The sequence below is a fragment of the Camponotus vicinus genome, unplaced genomic scaffold (genome assembly GCF_025532165.1).
Source record: "Camponotus vicinus isolate PSW18456_S1 unplaced genomic scaffold, iyCamVici1.0 SCAF_13, whole genome shotgun sequence".
Classification (NCBI taxonomy): Eukaryota; Metazoa; Arthropoda; class Insecta; order Hymenoptera; family Formicidae; genus Camponotus; species Camponotus vicinus.
Window position 1 is genome coordinate 13,621,319 of NW_028141949.1, and position 21,605 is coordinate 13,642,923.

At 31.6% G+C, this 21,605-nt stretch overlaps 3 protein-coding genes and 1 long non-coding RNA gene across 9 annotated transcripts in view; 2 read left to right on the forward strand and 2 right to left on the reverse strand.

The window, feature by feature from the left end:
- The window catches only part of LOC145963640 (uncharacterized), a 41,990-nt gene extending 26,918 nt beyond the window's left edge, over positions 1 to 15,072 (reverse strand). The window contains exons 1-2 of the long non-coding RNA XR_014436221.1: positions 14,434 to 15,072; positions 9,488 to 9,731 (exon numbers count right to left, since the gene is read on the reverse strand). This is a non-coding gene — a long non-coding RNA (uncharacterized LOC145963640). The remainder of the gene's footprint in view (positions 1 to 9,487; positions 9,732 to 14,433) is intronic.
- LOC145963638 (bifunctional methylenetetrahydrofolate dehydrogenase/cyclohydrolase, mitochondrial-like) lies at positions 14,736 to 17,351 on the forward strand. Its single transcript, XM_083085745.1, has 4 exons — positions 14,736 to 15,106; positions 15,663 to 15,847; positions 15,934 to 16,302; positions 16,663 to 17,351. Exons 1-4 carry the CDS (start codon positions 15,033 to 15,035, stop codon positions 17,055 to 17,057), a joined length of 1,023 nt encoding a protein of 340 aa, XP_082941871.1. The 5' UTR covers positions 14,736 to 15,032; the 3' UTR covers positions 17,058 to 17,351.
- On the reverse strand, positions 17,078 to 21,504 carry LOC145963639 (mitochondrial thiamine pyrophosphate carrier). 4 transcript variants are annotated; one of them, XR_014436219.1, is made up of 5 exons: positions 21,257 to 21,504; positions 20,985 to 21,137; positions 20,578 to 20,780; positions 18,793 to 20,449; positions 17,078 to 18,687 (listed from the first exon to the last, which is right to left on the reverse strand). XR_014436219.1 is itself a non-coding variant. In XM_083085747.1 (5 exons), the coding sequence occupies exons 1-5, from the start codon at positions 21,377 to 21,379 to the stop codon at positions 18,567 to 18,569; spliced, it is 771 nt and encodes a 256-aa protein (XP_082941873.1). In that variant the 5' UTR covers positions 21,380 to 21,504; the 3' UTR covers positions 17,078 to 18,566. The 4 variants fall into 4 exon arrangements, 2 of the variants coding, with proteins under 2 accessions (XP_082941873.1, XP_082941872.1); XR_014436220.1 differs by having other exon boundaries at positions 17,078 to 18,025; positions 18,096 to 20,449; XM_083085747.1 differs by having other exon boundaries at positions 17,078 to 18,583; positions 20,175 to 20,449.
- LOC145963637 (glyoxylate reductase/hydroxypyruvate reductase-like) lies at positions 17,486 to 19,521 on the forward strand. 3 transcript variants are annotated; one of them, XM_083085743.1, is made up of 5 exons: positions 17,486 to 17,862; positions 17,950 to 18,126; positions 18,390 to 18,713; positions 18,798 to 19,255; positions 19,343 to 19,521. In XM_083085743.1, exons 2-5 carry the CDS (start codon positions 18,056 to 18,058, stop codon positions 19,468 to 19,470), a joined length of 981 nt encoding a protein of 326 aa, XP_082941869.1. In that variant the 5' UTR covers positions 17,486 to 17,862; positions 17,950 to 18,055; the 3' UTR covers positions 19,471 to 19,521. The 3 variants fall into 3 exon arrangements, with proteins under 3 accessions (XP_082941869.1, XP_082941867.1, XP_082941868.1); XM_083085741.1 differs by having other exon boundaries at positions 17,486 to 17,798; positions 17,916 to 18,126; XM_083085742.1 differs by lacking the exon at positions 17,486 to 17,862 and having other exon boundaries at positions 17,878 to 18,126.
- Positions 21,505 to 21,605: the final 101 nt, after the last annotated feature.

Sequence of the window (21,605 nt, forward strand, 5' to 3'; positions counted from 1 at the left end):
TTGCTACATTGTTTCGCTAAAATTAATGGACTAACCGTACTCCTTCCTTCTACGATTTAATGACTTTATCTACGTCTCGAAAATCTCTAAATGCATTTCGCAAATCAATCTCTAAACTTTGCAAATTTAAATAATTATAATAAAAAAAATAGAAAGAGAGAGACAAATCTTATGATTTTGTGTGTGTGTGTGACCATGATTTTATATATAATAATTAATTTAATAAGAATTAATTTAATAAGAATTTAATTTAATAAGAATGGCACGCATTTAATTTACATTAAATTAATACGAATTAAATTTCTAAAATTTTTGTGCCTCCACACAAGCATATTTTATTTTTTTAAATATATACTACGTCATATTTAATGATTTCTGTCGGTAATACACCACGTTATCACTATGCGACGTTATGATAAGAATTAAACTCGTACAAAGTCGCTACGACTGGCCATTGACGTGGTGTTACTACTTGAATAGTCGCTTGGCCATTCTTCCTTACGCGTACCAACTCCTTTGTTTCTCTTCATCTATTACCAAGAACATTCTGTGCGAAGAGACAACAGACATGTATATGTGTTGGCAAATTGTGTGTTTGATGAATATGTTTCTTCGAATATATATTGAATTCGAGAATGTCTCAGAGTAACACTGACAATGAAATATTTTGCAGAATTATAAAGAAAATTCCTATAATCAAGTTTAAAGTTGGAAATGATGAGAAATTTTTACTTTGCGCGAGTGAGCTTTATAAATTGAGAATTGCAATTGCGAATAAATAAACACAAATGACTTTTGAAATTCAATATACTTCAAGTCGCGATTCTTTTAAATCTCTAAAGATTTTTTAGATAGATTATTTGTTCCGTATATATCAAAATCATTATAACAATTATATTAACACAGAGTGTTGACTCTCAAATCTTGTAAAAAATATTCCCTAAAAATTCACTGATTTTTCAAATTATTTTTCAAAATTCCAAGTAAAGATATCTTAAGTTTTTATAATATATGCGTTTTCATACAAAGGAAAAACAGCCATTTAAATTTCAAATGTTTGATTTGCAAATGTACTGGAAAGAAATGAACTGAATAACTTTCGTATGATAAATATTTTTTTACTTGGATAATATTTCTATTTTTTATCATTAAAAATTACAGTAAAAAATGTGCATTGCGTATTCAATATTTTGTTAAGAGATATTAAATATATAAACAGAAATAGATGTATATTTATAATATATTTTAAATACATAATTCATTTGCTTTGCAGATTGCTTACAATAAAAGCAAAATTATCAAAGAGGGATTTTTTAAAAACATTCCCGAATCCCAATAAAATTCTATGAGAATTTCCTAATTTTCTCAGATACAATAAATCTCTGAAAATTCCAGATTTTCCATGTTTTCCCACAAAATAGACATCTTTTTATTAAGATTTCTTTAATAACTCTAGAAAATATTTCGAGATTATCCTGAAACATTCTGTATACGCTATTTAATCATTTGCACGTGACCCGCTTGGAAAAGCAGCTTCTAGTACAATTCTCAAAGGAGAACCCGAACGAAACGAGCGAGATAAGAAGGGTGAAGTGTGCGGGTGAAAGAGAGAAAAAAATCCGAGAGAATATACGCGGCGAAACGAAGTGAGAGCGTAACCGGGGCTGTAGTCCATGGACTTTATCGGCAGCCTCTCCCGAGTTTGTACACCATCGCTTTACTCTCGCCATTCTTGCGAGTTGACGCTCTGTCGATCCTCTCGAACCGCTTCTCGCCAGCGTTTCTCGCCTCCTTCTACCCTCTCAAACCCTGAGACGACGTCTGATTGAACGACTTTGTCACGACATACAGGCATCGTTGCGGTAAATACATTTCCCGGCAAATTCGAGCAGATTTTCGACAAAACGACTGCGACAGACAATACAGTATTCGACAATATACATAACACTCTCACGTACTCGATCGCTATTGATTTTTCTAAGAGATTGTCTCACAGTCATCGACATTTGATTTAGAAAATTAATAAATTAATTAATAATAAATTAATTTATTAATTTTTTAAATAAAAAAAAATATATATATAATTAATAATAAATTGATCAAATAATAATTTTGCAATAGTAATCGGTCTGATATCTTCTTTTAAAATCTTACATGCTATAAATGATGTTTATATATAATCACTACTTTACATCTAGCCTTGTCACTGATTGCATATGTTCATCTGCTTCAGTTTCTCTCATCGGTCATTCTGCGCGCAAATCCCTTACAAGCTACAACGATAACAACGCAACAGCGAGTATTGAGAAACCCTCTGCTTCCCTTGCAATCGTATGCGTGACATTAGCAGCGACAACACAAATTTTGTCGGAGTATTACGCGCAGCATGAAAGTTGTCCTTAAGACTTAGCATGTTACTTCGACAGATTTAGCGTAAACCAGTGTCATAACATCGGCGCAAAACATTTACGCGACATTTAGCACCCAACGTGCTGTGTTCCTAAACCAGTGTCAGTAAGGCATCGTATGTAAGTAGGCCATGTAAACGAAGTTACAACTGTACGAAAAGAAGGGATTTAACCCATTATATTGTCTGACCATCCAGCGAAACAGAAATAAATATATTCGCTCATTAAATCACCGTTAATTATGACATTTAATTACTAATGTTAAATTTGGAATTATTTTTCATATTACAAAAAAAGATCGCGACTTATCGCATTATTGCTGTAAATGTTTGATTTATATTTATTCCTTATTATTATTTCGTAAATGTTCTATTTTTAATTATTTTATTTTATTAATTATTTCTTTAACTATTTTATTATTATTTCGTAAATGTTCTATTTTCATATTATGAAATTATTACTTATAAATTGTTCAAGTGTCTAAAGTTATTGATACTTTACATGTAACCGATTTTACTCGAAGACACTGCCATCGAAGCGATTCAATCAGTATCGAGCACGTGTAGCAACTACAAAGTCTCTCGTAATAATCCCAAAAATCTGTAAAACGAAAAATGCGGAAAATATTTCGTACATCGAGTTTTTCTTGTGCGTAAAATTCAGTTCTTGGAGCTTTAGCAAAATGAACGATTCGCTGATATTGCATCAACAATACGCGCGTCGAAATGGATCGTTAGTCTGTTTTTTCATTTCGTTGGATGTGTGAGATCGGATTTGAGGAGAAGGAAACGCCGGCTGGCTGCCGAGAAAGTGGAGAGCGAACGAGACAAAGAGGCGTCGTTGAACATGGGAGAGAAAAAGAGAGAAAGAGGACTTGTTGTAACAGCAGGCACTGACTTTATCGGGCTTTCGAGTTTATATATTTTTCTTTTACAAGGGATTGCCGCCCCCGCATTTTCACGCTTTCGGACCTGTACCCAACCTCTTTCTCTCGTTCTCTCTCTCTCTTTCTCTCTGCTTCCACCACCGACACTTCTATTCACCAACAACCGTCCCATTTTGTGCACCGCGCATTCATTTCAACCCTTAGTCCTTCTTCTACTCTCTCTGTCGTGCACTCCTATTTCGCACTTAGAAGCCAACCACTCCCGACCATTCTCTATCGGTTATTTATTTGCGATAGTTCATACTATTTACGCCACTAGTCACCATCGTGTCGGAATCCTTTGTTCATCCCATCTCTTTATGTTTCGGTAAGAGATTGAATGAAAAGCGGTACAAAGGCGTACAAAGGCGCTATCCAGAAACTGTGAAATGTCAAAAAGATGACAAAATAAAGATTCCTATTTTTTCTATTTAAAATGTCAAGAAATACGATTCTTTTTTTCAATACAAATACTTTTTAAATAATATTCGATAATGCAGTTTTCCAGGCTGACCCTTTATCAAGCCTGCTCATGAACTTCGCTCAATTAGCTTCCCCTCGATTCTCAACGATAAAAGCATAACCATGCGTGTGCACTTTATATCTCGAGTGTCACATTTTATTTATAATTTTTTTTAAAGCATTTTACTGGCTTGTCGGAATATTTATACAATATCGCTTTTTTCAAACATAGAAAATATATGAAACGTATTTTTATTGGATTGGTCAGAGTCGCGAAAGGTTTTCGAAAATACAAGGACGCAAACATATAGTAATACGATGTAACTTACATGTCGTTACATCGTAACGAGCGGCTTACCGCCGTTATCTGACGTACGTGAACTGTCGTAAGTCTTAAGGGGCCGATTAGCGGTCCAACTAATTGGGAAAACCACCCCACCACTTTCGCAGGGAAAACAGAAGCGCTGGACATGTGCACGCAGACAAGCACAGGCGCTCTCTCACGAGCCGGTAACAACAGGAAGATTAATCGCTTTAATTTCCGAGACATGATTAATCATAATTAACAGCTTGCGTTGTTAGCCCCGCAGCGGGGCGAGAAGCGTCGAAAGAGGAGGATGAGGGACGTAAGAGGAAAAGCATTACGGAGGGACTGTGACAGATAATATCAAAATATGTAGGAAGATTGCAGATAGGACTCTAATTCGAGGTAATGTACCAAAACAAACAAAGAAAAGTTCTTTAGTTAATATTTACACGAAATCTCTTCCTTTTAGAGTTGTACAAGACTCAAGACATATTTATAAAAATATTGTATTGATATTGAAAATTTTTGAAAACTTAAATTTTATCTTGATCTTGAAGCTTTGCAGCATAAATCTCGTTTTGTATTGTTTTATCTTGATTTTATTAATAATTCTTATCTAATATTGTGTGAAAATAATTGTTGTAAATTATCGTTAATATAATCTTTATAATAAATAATAATTTAAGATAATTAATATAATATATATGTCATTTATATATATTTTCAATCAAAGAAATGTGTACATGTACTACGCAAGAGTTTCATGCTAATAATTATATAAAATTTTATATTGTTTATTTTTAATTTATTATATGAATTGTTTATAAACTCGTTAATGTAAATGTTTTTATTTACTAAATAAAATTTTTCAAATATGTATCATGATTTTTTCTCATCTAATTTACAAATATATATTTATTTTAGCTTTTTTAAAAGATCAATAATATTAAAAATCAATAATCTTGACAATCTTAATTTTGGTATTGTCTTAATAACTAATTAAAAATCTTGTCTCAAATTTCGAGACAAAAAACGAGACTAGTTTTAATATCTCATAAACATTATATATCTTCATATATTTATATAATATCTCATGCAACCCTAATTCCTGCAACTTATAGAAGTTTCGATGATTTAAATAAATTAACTTTATTTCAAAAAAATTTGTTCAATTGTGTTTCATAATTTTCTCGTTTTTGGTTCAAATATTTGGTTTAAATATTTTATGATAAATAAATCTCAAATTAAAATTCTAAAAAATTCTAAAAAATTTAACAACATATGCGTTATCGTCTAAAAAAAATTCGTTTCTTTATTCTTCACATTAATAGTAGACTATGAATCGCTATTGTTGGAGGATGCAGCACGTGTTTTACGCATCGCGACGGTCTGCGCGAAATCTTTAGGAATTCTCATACAATGGAACATCGTGTAAAAGTTACGCGCAGCCTCGGCGAATCTCTACGCCCGCGAATCCTCAAACGCGATGGCAGACTTACGTTTAAATATTCAGGTCTAAAGATGTAAAATTATGCCGCGGAGAACGTGAACTGTACCCAAAGCGGAGTAAGACTTAAGACATTGACTGGAACGGGAAGCAACTTTGAAAATTTCGTATTCCTGGGGAGTCTTAGTGTATATCCGCCTTTTAGGAAGAAGAACAAGACAAACTTAAAGCAAGGGCTGCCTTGTCTGTTTGCTTCAGTAATTTTGTATTAACATATGAAAATAAAAGTAAAATTGCACTGGATAATTCCAAAGAAATCTGCCAAACTTTATGAAAAAAATTCTTCAATTAATATTAGAGTTCATAATTCATTCATTTCTTGGCAAAAATTTCGATCGAATGCCAATTCTTCAGTCGCAATCTTGAATTATTCACTTAATCGAATCGTAAATTAAAATTCTGATAAAATAAAATTATTTTAAAATTAAATAAAAAATAATATCTCAATAATTTTTTAAATAATTTTTTTAATATTCAACTTTTAAATTTTCTCTTATTTATAATTTTAAAAACTATTAATATTTAGAAATTATTATAAAAAAAGAATTAAGGCATCGATTTTAAACAAAGTTTGAGAAAGCAATCTTGTTATCGCTGACGCTTGAAGAAAACGCAATAAATAGCCATTAACTGTGGGAGTTGTTTATAGCAATGACCGAGAGAAAGATAAAAAAAAAAAGGCAAGCGGAAGAGAAAGAAAAGCGAGAGCGATATAATCCGGCGAAAGGAGGTCAAGAGCCGGTTGGTTAGAATGAATAATACCCCGACACATGCGGCGAACAGTTTCAACCTCGCGGCGCTTCATTTAGCACCACCGAGAGCGCTCTGCTCCCTTCTTTCAACCCTTCTCTCCTGTGAGAAGGCAGTGTTTTTCGCAAATTAAGAGATTCGCAATAATGGCCTTAATGGTGGCCGTAAGACTACCAGAGCTAAAATTACGTTGCCACTTAAACATGATTATTTATTGCCTAATTTACTATTACTGCCGACAGAGCGGCCCTCGTGTAGCTCGGTACACCGACCCGTTATATCGTTACAGCCCGTTATGTGCCTGTAATTAATTTTTTCGTGCCGTTTTTTTCCCTCACCCTTATCCCCTCGATTATCCATGGTGACTGCTAAGATTTAAAACTTTGAGAAACGCATAGAAAATTTTACAGAACCGATTAACCTTAAGTACTCGCGTGGAAAAAACTGTGCGGATATATTTAAAAGCTCTCTTTTTCTCTTTTTTTCTCTCATATATATATATATATATATATATATATATATATATATAGACCTAATATTAATAAATTCTAAGAAATCCGTGTATTATATATATATATATTTAAAATATATTTTTAAAAATATATTTTAAAAATATATTTTAAAAATATATTTAAAATATATTTTTTGACATGTAATATACTTTTATTCCCATAAGTCGGCGAAATTTCGCATTCGGATGTGCAGAAATATAGAAACGAAAGTTAGATCAATTTGAACGGGAAGGGGTCCGCGGAAGAATCGGCAGTTGCGTAATAAAAGCATAGCTCGAAATCTCAACGCCGGGTTAGGATGTCGAGGATCAGAGGCGTTATATGAAGTCTTAAGCCTCGCCGGCGAGTCTTCGGGGGTTGCTACTACTGCTACCCGATCGGAAAGTATTTCTCATTTAGCCTTTCAGGCTGCTTTCCGGATTACCCCTCCGACCGTCCCCGCTTCTCCCCTCTACACCCCCGTCCTTGCACACGTCTACCGAAGACATCAATAACGCCAACTCCAAAGTTTCGCTCCGCTTCAAAGTGTTTCTCCCACCTTTTTCCCACCGTCGCTCCTTCTTCCCTCTTTTTCTTACATTTTTTATAGCTCACGTCCGATGATCCGGGAAGCAATGAACTTTGCTCAAAAAATGACAAACGAGCGCACGCAAGAAGCTGCGAAGCAGACAAATCCGCCGTGTCTGAATCCATCATTCTATATAATTTTAGTTGCGCTCTCTTTATATCGGTCATTTTACAAATCTTTCTAAAACAGAGATTTTTATTTTTTTTTTATAGATACGGATCTCGAAAGTATAAGGTTTCCTTCGAGGTTGCGTCCATTAATATTACCGAGCCTTTATGCGGTTAAAAATCCTTCTCATCAGATAAAAATCCTTTTTGTCAGGTAAAATTGAATTTCGCGTGAACCTCGGTGGTCTCTGAAGAACTGAAGATTGAAGCAACCATTTGCGTTTACAACTATGCAATGAAGTGCAAAAGTAAGTCGCGAGGCAGGACTGAAAGGAAAAAAGAATGCCGACAAGATCGAAATCCGAAATAACGAGGAAAAGCTCGATTCGAGCGTTCGAAAAGGGGGAAAACGAAGAATCGGAAGAACTGTTAAAGGCATCGCATCAAGTAGATCAAACGTTTTCTGTTGGTTGCCTTCTCGCGGAGATCATGCGGGGACTTACCGAGGATCCTCAAACGGGAAAAAATCTCTTAACCAAATGACGAAAAGGAAAGGAAGAGACGGAGACGAAGCGAAAGAAGGCTGGAAAAGGAAAAGACAGGGAGAAAAGCTCTCTGAAATTTTAAGCCCCTCCGAAAAGAGAAGGAAAGGTTGGTTGGAGGTCGGAACAGGTGGGACAAATAAAAAGTTCTGCAAATTTGAGTGGTGGTTTTAACGCCAATGTACGAACCGCATCGCGGTTGACCGCCGATAAAACCGCTTCGCCCCCTCGGATCGTCCCCCCTCTCGAAGCCGATGCCGAAGGCGATCCCTGCTGCGATCGATTGTAATTAAATGGAAACGCTTTTATGTCGATGATGGGCTCGTTACGCTTATCGCTTCATTTTTTCCCTTTTATCGTAAAATAATATTTTAATTATTGCAGCAGCGACGAGTAGCGCGGATTTAGTGATGATAAAGCGCCTTATTGGAATAACGATAATTTCTTAATGCGAAGGATAAAGCAGCATCAAAGAGCCTGCATTATTTTCTCTAACATCGTTACGTCAATTCTGAGAAATGTATCTATCTTAAAATGGATGCATTTATTGCAAAAATATTGCAACTTTTAAAGATCTTTTATTTGTCAAAACTTTAAATTGTAGTAAAACACCAGGAAAATAGTTTACTAGAATATCTTGTTTTAATTACGAGAAAACAATTTGCAAAAATGGTCGTGCATGAAACATATCCATAGTATATATTTAAATATCACACATAAACAATGAGGAGAAAACTCTAATATATGATATACCGAATGATCCGGCAATTAAAATGAAAATTTCTATTTTTTCAGCCTCTTCTTGTTTATATATCATGATGACTCCCTGTATATCGCTTATTTGAAGAAAAAAATACATTGATTATACGCAATACATTTTACTCAAATCAACAAAAGCGTGACAGATAGCTTGCGTATTCGAATTGGTGCAACAAAATTGTGTTTATCGTAGCATAGCGGACTGCAGCGTGTATATCGTCCGCGTTTTCTGTTTAACATATTTTTATTTACTATTGGAACATGATACATTGTTTTCTTTAAACTTGTACTACATCCATAATGTGCATACAGATATCATGTAACTGCTGCGAGTACCGCATCAAAATTTTTATCGAGGAAAAGATATGCATAAACTTTGTTTAAAAAAGAATGTATTACGTATATTTATATTTATTTAAATATTAATTTTATTTTAATTTCTTATAGTTATTTTAATTTTATTTATTTGCAATAACTTTCCTTCCCCCTTTTCTATTGTGCGTGTGTTAGAATTAGATTACTGTCCTACTGTCTCGCTCAGAATTAGATTAATTTATCCTGAAATTAATCTAAAATTCTAAATTCCTCAATGAGCGCACAAAACAGTTACATTTCTGTATGTAAAATTAATGTTTCATACCTGATGGTCGTGTGTAATGCCTCAGATGATATATTTCGCTGGCTACATAATGCACGTATTTTCTTGGTAACGGGTATTCAAGGTCCGGAGAATCCGTGTTTTCGGCAAGTAGTAATACCGCAAATGTGGTCAGCCGCCAGTCCAGATTCTGATGGAAATCATGAGCCGCAAATCCAGATTTCCACGGAGAATCGAAACACGTCCGATATTTCTCGACGAGAACTCGCAAAATTTACGCCGCCACCTGCATTAAATTAAAAGGTTAATTAACTACTGCAAATGGCAATCAATGACCGATGGAATTTCGTAATAAGCCGTTGCCTCATTAAATATGCGCACGAAATCGAAAATAATGTTAAAAGTTAATAACGCAAGCGTTATAATTGCTGAGAAAGATTTTCAAGAGACAGGGCATTTATATAAGATAATCTAAAAAAAAAGATTTATATAAGATATGCATCTATAAATTATTAAAATATTCTTATATATCATCTTATTATATAAAAATAAAATAATCTTATTATATAAAAATAATTCAAAATATTTCAAAATACTTTCAACTGCGTTTGCAAACGGATATTTATGCAATTAAACATTGACTGAACGCTATCGAGTTAATGACGCAATAATAAAAAGTGACAGCAATCATGTTGCAACGATACTGTAATTGTTAGGCACAATTTCTATCAAAATAAACCATTGTGTATCAACGCTGTCATCGTCGTGTGCGAACGAATATCCAATACAAAAATTGACTCGCGACAAGCCGACGTGTGACCTACTGACATCTGTCGACATCTCTATCGTTTACATATATGTCAGAGTGATCAGTTTTACGTCACAACTTCTCGTCACAGGCGATATTCTCAACGAATTCATTCATATCTGCATGAAGGTTTTTTTTCCGGATTTATCAAGACTTTCTAGATATACCCACAATGAAAATATAAAGATAACATTATCGACAACTTACTACGATGATGACAAAATGTAACAATATGATATAGAATATTATTCAAATAAAAAACGAATATAGCCAATTCTATTGTTAATTAATATTTAACAAATATTACTGCTTACGTTTTAATCATCATTCAATAATTAAATAATAAATCTAACTACTTTTTATAAGCAATTATTGATCAGTCTTTTATTTTTTTCTAAAAAATGTTTACCTAAATTTTCCCAAAACTTATCATTTATTTATTATTAAATAAATTATTATTATTATTTAATAAGTTATTTGATGATTAAATTACTTAACTGTTATTAATTATTATTATATAATAATTTTTAATTATTATTACATTTAAATAAATAAAAATCTTTATAAAATTAACTCATTACAAATATTCATTAAAACGAGAAAACTATAAAAAGTTATGTGTGCTATTATTAAAACTTTTATATATTAATTAGTAAAAATTTTAGTAACTAAAACCTATGCACTAATTATTAAGTATTTTAAATAGAATTTTATCTAAACATAATTTTTTTTAAACAGTCATAAACCTAGTTATTGTATACTAAATTCAAAATTGTAAAAACTGGCTAGTTTCTAGCTCGTAATTGGTTTTTCCTGAAATATTTTACTCGTATATATTTCAATGGTATCTTCAGCCAATTTTAAGCAAATCTATTTGCAAAAGACGGTAAATAGATAACAACTAATATTCTTCAAAATTTAAGAATATTACGATAAAAACAAGATTCAGACATGAAAGAGACAAATTTAGAAGGCACATTTACGCAAGGCATATTCCGCCTGCTGAGTCGATAGCGATAACAATGTATACCGATTATAGTAAACGTTTTATCGTTGAGAGCGCACAGATTCTACGGACGATAAATTATGTATGAGCGCTGTCGCGAAGCTTACTGGGCGAAGGGTAAAGGACAAAGGGCGAGAGGTGTAGTGCGTATATACGAGACAGGAATACATATTTATTCATTCAACGGGGACGCATAATTTTTTACATAATGCAGTCGATTCTGCACACGGTCCTCCGATCGCAGTCCGAAATATCAAGAGTAACTCTGCTCGCAAAAGGAAAAAAAAAGAACGCGTCCAACTTATGGAATTATAATATGACGCTCCAAAAATGAAAATCACAAGGAAATGACGTTGTTAAAGGAGAGACGCATAATTATCATACTTGTGCTGCATGTTATGACGGAGAGGGGAGGGGGGCGAGTGCCGAATTGTTAAAATGTCGAGGGCCGAGGAATTCTGAGACCCGGGCTCAAAACCAGCCTGTGAATTTAGGAAATTTAAGCGACGCATGGACACACGCGAAAAGAACTCGCCGGAATTAATCACCGTCGACTAAAATAGCTCAGCTGCGTGACATAGTTGTATTCTTTCTCCCTCCCTCATGAAAGAGAATATAAAAGTAGATATTTGCGAGAGAAACAGAAAGAGCGCATACTTTCATAATTTATATTACACTTTTAAATTATACCTTTATATACGTGTGTTAAAACTTCACGTTTGAAGAATTTGGGCTCGCGAATGTAATTTCAACATTGAGATCGCAATTTATTATATATTTATTTATTTCATTTTAATTTTATTTTTTTGTTTTATTATTTATTTATTATATATTTAAAAATAATAGAACATTATATATATAAATAAGTTAATATGTATCTAAAGAAAGAATAAAAATATTATAATATATTATTATTACTGAAATAAGATTGTAATTTAATGTATGTGATCATAGAACTTTTTCATCATAAATTTAATAATTTTTAAAAAAGAAATACACGAGAAAAAAAGCAATAAAAAATAAAAAAGAAAATAAATAAGTAAATAAAAGAATTAAAACCGTAAAAGAATTAAATTTTCTTTATGAGGCCTACAAAGATTTAATATTAAAAATATAATCATATAAATATATAAAATATTCTTTTCAGAAATATATATATTGCTTGACATATTTTTCCATGTCATCGAAGATATAATCGGAAATATTTCCCATCACAATGTTAGGTATTTCAATTCGGCATATTGCAATCGATTTACCGGCAAGCCAAAATTTTGACAGCAAGATTTAGCAACAAACGCGCATTCACACATACCAGGACTTGGGGTCATAACTGAGACCAACTATTTGATCAATGGTTGCACGTCGTGGAAGCTCAAGCTCGGTTTATAATATCGTAGAAAGTATGCGTCCTATGCGCGCCAACCCTTGCGGCCAACTAAATATTTGGCCATACCGTATAGGAATCTACTAAAATTTATACCCACACTTGCCGACATACTTGCTAATAATCGACAGATTGTTATTTTCATACAAAGTGGTGACAATACGTCGTTATAAAATTACGACAGAATATATCATGTGGAACTTTTCACCAATATCATCTCCTTCCTGATTATAATAAACTTCTATTATTATTTTTTTAATTTTCTATTATAATTATTTTGTGGTATTAATAATTTCTTCAACTCTATATTTTCCTATCTCTCTTTACTAAATTGAATATCATCCGTCAAGTTTCGCAATGTATGAATAATCGAACAACATGTTTAATATTTACTATATAGGCCACGTTACAGTAACTACGACGTGATAGATTAGTGTAATAATTGACATACTTGATAATAATCGATAGATCGTTATATCAAGTAAAATAATGACAATGCGGCGTTATAAAATCTCGAATGAAAAATGCATCCTATATAACTTCCTCCCAATACCGTCCTTACTGATGATAAACTTCTTCTAGTATTTCTATTTTCACACAATTTTTTTACATTATTTTACATATTAATGATTCTATAGATTCTCTTTCTCTATCTCTCTCTTCTAAATTGAACACCATACGTCAAGTTTCGCAATGTGTGAGTGAATAATCAAACAAAACAACATGTTTGATATTTACTATGTACATACGTCATATTACAGTAGCTGCAATACGATGGATTGGTGTAATAATTGACGTACTTGATAATAATGGACAGATCGTTATTTCGAGTAAAATTATGACACAATGCGTCGTTATAAAATTACAGAAGAATGCATCATATGGAATTTTTTCCCAATATCGTTTTTGCTGATGATAAATTTATCATCAGCAAGGACGGTACTAACATTTTTATTTTTTCACACAATTTTTTTATATTATTTCATATATTAATTATTTTTTCTGATTCTATTTTATATATGATTATTTATATTAATGATTCTTTTGGATTTCCTTTTCCTATCTCTCTCTTCTAAATTGAACACGCGGTATATCCGTCAAGTGCAAGCTTGTATAATCGAACTACATGTTTAATATTTACTATGTAGGCCACGTTACGGTAGTTACGACACGATGGATTGGTATAATAATACACCGACATGAGTAGAGTACGTTCAGTCATATTTCATATTCTTAATACTGTTCCCGAGTAATATTATTTCGTCGTCTTTTCCGGGCCCGAAAGTTGCCAATAATTTTACGTAATCCTTTTGATGCGTCTAATATATTATTTCGTTTAATGAAAATGCGTCTTTTTTACCCAATGTTCAAGCGACAGGATAACCAGTTATTATTAAATTAAATGTAGAAAAAATCAGAGCATCAATATTTTTACCTGAAACAATTAATATCATTTAATAAACAATTTCTAATCCCTTAACGGAGAATTTCTCTTCACATAATTATCTTAAATATTCATATAAATAGTCGATATTTTTAATAATTTTTACATTTCTAATTAATAATTATTAGACATTTCTAGTAATACTATAATATAACAAAAATTATTTAGCATGGAAATAAATTTGTTACGAATAAATTTTGTATCATATAACCTTATTCTCATCTAAATGAAAGTTAACCGGTGCGATCAACGATATACGCAAAGTGGCAGTAATTTTTTGCGAAATTTCTTTTGAAATATCTTCAATCAAGTATAAAATCAATAAAATACGTTACTTTATACTTACATATATCACTTTTCCGGTACCTGATATATTAAATCACTTGTTCTCTACACTTCTTTTCTACTTTTTAAATACGAAATATGAGCGCGCTCTGACTGATAGATCCTCCAGCTCCATCATCCGGCAATGACGTAAAACATCTGTGCGCGCGAAAATGAATTCGTGGCACCATCTCGAAGCCAATGTCGAAATCATTCCTCAAAAATTATGCCGTATACGAATTTGTGCCAACATTTCACACGACACTTGACATTACGTTGACTGCGAACATGGGTTTTGCAACTCGAATACCGGTTTTAAACCGCCTATTTTTTCGTACAATTTTTTTCTCGAGTAGGAAAAGGCGAGGCTGGTCTGACCGCTCGCTATTTCCATCGATTTCGTAATAAACAACGTCACGCGAATAAACGTCAGTATTATCGACCCCCTGCGAGCTGTATTGTTTTTACGACAGCTATTTTGTTCGAATAATATCTCTTGTATTATCGCGGACGTAATAGATTGCACAAGCCTTTTGTAACAGGAATTCCTCGATATATCTTTGACTAGCAGCATGCAATAGCATATATTTCAGAAGAGCGATTGAATCCCTCGAAGCAACAATGTTCTCCCGGAGGAGCATCCTTTCCTTTGTCTCGCAGAGCTTTGCGAGAAAGTTGCATCTGTCAAAAATTCGGTGAGTATAAAAATTATTTTCTTTTGTCAAATATTTCTTTGATATATAGGTAATTTTTTCATAGATATATAAGAATATAAACATATATATTTTATTTTTATATTATATAAATATTATATTTATATATTATAATATTTAACATTATAATATAATTTCTATTATATTTTATTAATATATATAATATATAAAATTATATAATTTTTACATTGTATTATTAAAAAAATCATAGACAATATAAATCTTTATATTTGATTTTTTTAATCTACAATGCAAAGAATATATCTAATATACAAAATTAAATATTTATATTAACATCGATTATAACAAATTATAATATTTCAATATACATCTATGTAAAAAGAGATACTTATTATATACTAATAACAAAGTTATTAAATATTTTTTTATAAAATACCTAAATACATAAAAAGATGACAAGTTTTCAAGAATTTATTCAATATTATAATCCTGAAAAATAAAAGTTTATTAATTATATTGCGAATATAAACTATACAGATTTATATATTTATATAATATTTTTGAATTTTATTTGTAGACAAGAAGCTGCAATAATAGATGGATCAAAAATAGCAGAAGAGATTCAAGAGGAATTAAAAACTGTTGTAGATACTTGTGTAAATGCCGGGAAAAAGAGACCAAAGCTAGTGGCAATTTTAGTAGGAAATCATCCATCTAGTAAAGCATACATTGGTAGAAAGATGAAAGCTGCAAAATTAGTAGGTAAATGTATTTTTGATTCTGATAAACAATCATTTTTACTGGCACAAATTTATCTTTTTTCTAATATCTTATTTATTAATAATCAGGAATTGAGAGTTACACCATTCATTTGGGAGAAAATATAACGCAAGCGGATCTTCTTGCGGAAATTGATAATCTTAACAAAGATCCATCTGTTGATGGTGTTTTAGTACAATTACCACTGCCAAAAGGCATGAATGATAAAGAAGTATGCCAAGCAATAGTTCCTAAAAAAGATGTGGATGGTTTTCACTTGGAAAATCTTGGCAATTTAACACTAGATAAAAATAGTATTGTACCAGCTACTCCCCTGGCTGTTAAGGAATTAATACTTAGAAGTAAAATTGAGACATTTGGAAAGAATGCTGTGGTTGTTGGTAGATCAAAACATGTTGGTCTGCCTATCGCGTTGTTACTTCACGCAGATGGCAAAGGTAATTTTAATTTGATATGATGGCAAAGTTGTGTTACATTAAAATAGAATCATATCAGTAACTAGTGACAAATTTATGCAGTCTATATAATATCTCTATTTACATATTCTAATATTTTTCTTCTTTAGAGAAAAACTTTCTTATAAATTTAAAAATCTTGGTACTATCAAATAACATTAATTTTAGGATTTTTAAATAATGAAAAATTAAAAAAAATAAATTTAAATCAATTTTATAAATATAAATAATTTATAATAAACAGTAATAAAAATAAAATTAATATATATTTTAAAATTTTCGTTTTTTCTTTAAACTTAAATTCTATTAGTAAATTTCCTAAGTTATATATTCTTTTTTTAGGTGAAACAGGTGCCTTGGACATGACAACCACAATTTGTCATATTTACACTCCTCACACGGAACTGGAAAAATTTACAAAGCTGGCTGATCTAGTCGTGGTGGCGGCTGGAGTTCCCGGCTTGATTACTAAGGAAATGATCAAACCGGGCGCTTGCGTAATTGATGTGGGAATCACCAGGGTAAAAACAGCAGATGGCAAATATCGCCTAGTGGGAGACGTGGATTACGATGGTGTAAAGGAAATTGCTGGGCATATTACACCAGTCCCAGGTGGCGTGGGCCCTATGACGGTGGCGATGCTGATGAAGAACACAGTCACAGCTGCTATGAGAAATCAGAAGGAAAACGCAAAACAGGCCGATCGTTTGGAGGATAGCAAAGCATTTGTATATTGATATACAGTATTGATATACATAATTTGTTATGACAATTCTTGTATTTTATAGTATTATTTTTGTGAAGAAAGTTATAAAACCGTTTTATGCAGTATTATCAAAACGGAAGTATACTATGTATAATAGCTGAATGAGAAAAAAATGTATAACAAAATCAAACCTGTTCCTTCTATTTACTTGCATTTCACTACATATTTTTATGTTAATTTTATATACATATTTCTCAAACATGATTGTTATAGATAAGTGCCTTCTATTAATTGTATTAATAATAAATAAATATATGTAAGCACATTTTGTTTATAAATTAAATCTCGCTACTGCTTTCATGTATCTGACAATTAGATCTCTGTAGCAATCTTTAAGTGCAAATTTGTTATTACATAACTGCAATTAAATCTCGCTACTGCTTTCATGTATGTGACAATTAGATCTCTGTAACAATCTTTAAGTGCAAATTTGTTATTACATAACTGCAATAATAGTTCTCATCTTAAACACTCAATATATCACCGACCACCGACTCAATATTTTACCTTGAAGCTGTTGAAGTCTTATGGAGACTATTGATCGAGTCGGTCTAACATCGACGATATATTTGATCGTGAATTTTCAGTGTCTCAAAAAGATTTTGTATAAGTTTTAAAAAATTTAGAACTCAATGAAAATTTATATTTATCAATAAGAATTAAAAAATACATAAAAAAGAATTAAAAGTCATCCACTGCGAGAAAAAATAAGGTTTCCAAAAATCACAACTTATTTATATATAGCGATGTATAAATGAGTTTTTAATCCAGAGAAGGTACATTTTTTCTTTTCTATAAAAAAAAATTTAGAGATTTACATAATTTCCAGAGGTTATACGTGATACATGCATAATGCAATACAGGAACGCTGTCGGTCTCTTTAAGCGAAGCGAGAGATTTATTCTGTCGAATAGATTCAATCCAACGATCTGCAATTGTCTGAAAGCGTTTCTAACGAGTTCTGTGGAAATGGATAAGCCTAAAATTTTAATTACACGACTGGACATACCTGCTGCGGGCTTATCTTTGCTGCACGAACGGTGAATATTCTATTTACAGTAAATTTTTATTGCTAAAAACAATTTATTTTATTGTATTGTAAAACATATGATTTTAATTATCTCATTATTCTATATTTTTTTTTTAGTTTTCATAATTATATAATTTTTTATACTTGATATTCTTGTTAAGTTTTATATAAATTTTAAATAATTATGCAATATAATAAAACAATGTATATAATGTCATGAAATATTATAGGAAATTTAATAACACAATATACAAGTATTTATGTTACTTTCAGACAATATCAGATAACATTATGGGACAAACCTGAACCAATACCACGATCAGAATTATTATCTAGAATCTGTGGAATGGATGCTCTGTATTGTTTGCTAACAGACAAGATAGATGAAGAGGTACTGAAAGCTGCAGGTCCACAATTGAAAGTTGTGGCATCTATGTCAGTGGGAGTCGATCACCTGGATTTAGATGCTTTAAAGAAAAGAGGCATTAAAGTCGGTTACACTCCTGATGTTCTTACTGAAGCGACTGCAGAACTGATAGTAGGTCTTCTGTTAGCCACATCAAGGAATTTACTGCAAGCGAATAGAGCAATTTACAAGTACGCTGAACATTAAAAACATGTTGCAAAAGTATATATAATCTTTGCAATATATGAAATGAAATATTGTTTTATGTACTGAAGGGACGAATGGAAAGCCTGGTCGCCGACATGGATGTGTGGCACAGGCTTGTCAGGGAAAACTGTAGGAATTGTCGGTTTTGGTAGAATCGGAATCAGGGTAGCAGAGCTGCTTAAAAACTTCAACATTGCTAAAATGTTGTATACAAGTAGAACAGTCAAACCAGAAGCGTCCAAACTCGGCGGTGAAAAGGTTGAATTTGACATATTACTCAAGAACAGTGACTTTGTCGTGGTGACTATAGCTCTGACATCAGAAACGAAGTATTTATTCAATGCTGAGGCCTTTAAACAAATGAAAAAAACAGCTATATTCGTGAACGGTAGTCGCGGAGACATAGTGGATCAAGAAGCGTTGATAAGCGCCTTAAAGAATCGCACAATTGCAGCAGCTGGTTTAGATGTTGTAACACCAGAACCGATACCATTAGATAGTGAACTATTAAAACTAGACAATTGCGGTAGATCTATAGATTCATGTTATACATAAAAATTGCATATAAAATTTTATATATATATAATATTAATCTATATTTTAATCCTTTTAGTGGTTCTACCTCATATAGGAAGTGCTACCATAGAGACTAGAAATGAAATGGCCAGAATTACAGCAAAAAATATTATAGCTGTCCTAGAAGGAACACCTGAAAATATGCCTGCACAAATTAATTTATAACTATTATATTACTGACAAATGGCTGAAATATATAATCTTGATTTTCAATAATCATATTGTGATATAAATAAGTTTTAGTCAGAGTAAAAAATCAATGATAAACTTATGATTTATATATTTAAGAATGGAAAATTATTATTTACAAATATATATGTTGAATAAATCAGTCTTTTAAAAAAAGTACAATATATTAATTTACAGTATTGGTTAAAAATATTGCATCATTTATAGAAATAGAAAAGTTATTACTTTATTGAATAAAAAATATAAGCATTAACTTACTGTTGGTTTATGCTTTAATATCATAAAAATTATAACTTAATAACATTTATATAGATCTTTCTCTTCGTTAAAACGCCTGCCTGTTTCTATAAGCAATACTTTTCACCAAATTTATATTGCACAAATTATTCTAATCTATTAACATATTTGCAATAAAAGGATAGTATACATGTAAAATATATATTTGTAAAATAGTATATATGTCAAATAAGTTAAAATAAGTTCTTCTAAGTTAAACTTGCTGTTATATTACAATATTCTTAAGACTAGCAAAACTTGTTCATACATGGTAAAATGCAAAGCTGAAGTCGCGGCAGCTTTTATCTGACTTGGTACTAGACCTTTGAAGAGACCTTGTATCCTTTCTTCTTTTACAGTCACTCTCAAGCAATCTAATAATCCATTACACTGAAAGAACTTACCAAATCCTTTACGACCATGTTGAAAACCTTGTATCTGCAATCTTTTTCTAGCAAGATCAAACGGATAGACAATCGTTTTTGCAATAAATCCAGCAATGCTACCAGATAAAATGGAATTATAGAAATTAGTATTGGTATCAGAAGTGTATTCTTTATAGATATTTGTGAAAAATTCATAGAATGCAAATTGCAAGCCAGTGTGTGGAGCAATTTGCAATAAAGTTGGTAATAGACCAGAAAAGAAGACCTTCGGCGATTCTTGTCGAAGAATCGTACTAAAAAAGCAAATAAATATGTTACTGAAATATAAAAGTATCTTTATAAAGATATTTGTGTACTAATAAAAACATAATTTTTATTATTAGTAATAACGTAAATTGAAAATAATCTTTCTACAACTCACCTACAGGAATGTAGCACTCCATTGTACACTTGATGATTACTTGATTGAGCTACTAATCTAGTCCTTACAGTATCAAAAGGAAATGAAACTATTGTTGCGATGCTTCCAGCACCAGCACCAGCGATAAAATGCATTGAATGGTTCCATTTCTCAATTCTTGGTACTCTTTGCATCATTTTCATAAACACATTGTAAGAATAAAACTGAAAGAAAAAGAAAGGCAAACATTTAATTTAAAATACTTCACTTAAATTTTAATAAAAATATACTTACTCAATGTTTTTGCATAAAAACAAAGGTTTGAAAGGTAAAAATTGTCGCTCAATAGTATTCATCAAACTAAATATTTACCTAATTGCTATAATAAATATGTATAATATAGTTATTGGATAAATTTTATTCTGCACCTGAGCCATCCCATAGGTAATTGACAACAATTGTGCAGGTATGTGGCCCTTCCACAAAGCAGAAATTCCTTCCTCTCTCAATATTAGTAAAAAAGCTTGTGGTACAGAATTATATTTGCTAATGTGACCCTTTGAAATTGGTTCAACTTGTAACTATACAAAAATGATAAATTATGAAATCACACAAGCAGAAGAAAATACATCACAAATTTTATTATATAATATAAATATTATATAATATAAAACGCTTACTTCAATATAATAAAACTTACTTGAAATCTAATTTTTATAACATCTAAAGGCTGACATAAAAATCTTGTTATAAATCCACTGGCAGCTCCTGCAATTGCATGATCTAAATTTGACACAGCCGTTTCTCGCAAAAATCCCATCATTTTCAACTTTAATACACATGTGCAATCATTTGAACAATATTTAAATATTTAAAGCAAGTTATAGGTATAAAAAAATAAAAGTTGAGGTTGCATTCTATCTCATGCATAAAACACAAATATAAATTAAACTCTAAAGGCGCATTCACATCTTGACAGAAAAACAAAATAGCCAATCAGAACTCGGGTAATAAGCAGTATGTAAGCAATACATAGATAGGCAAAAAAT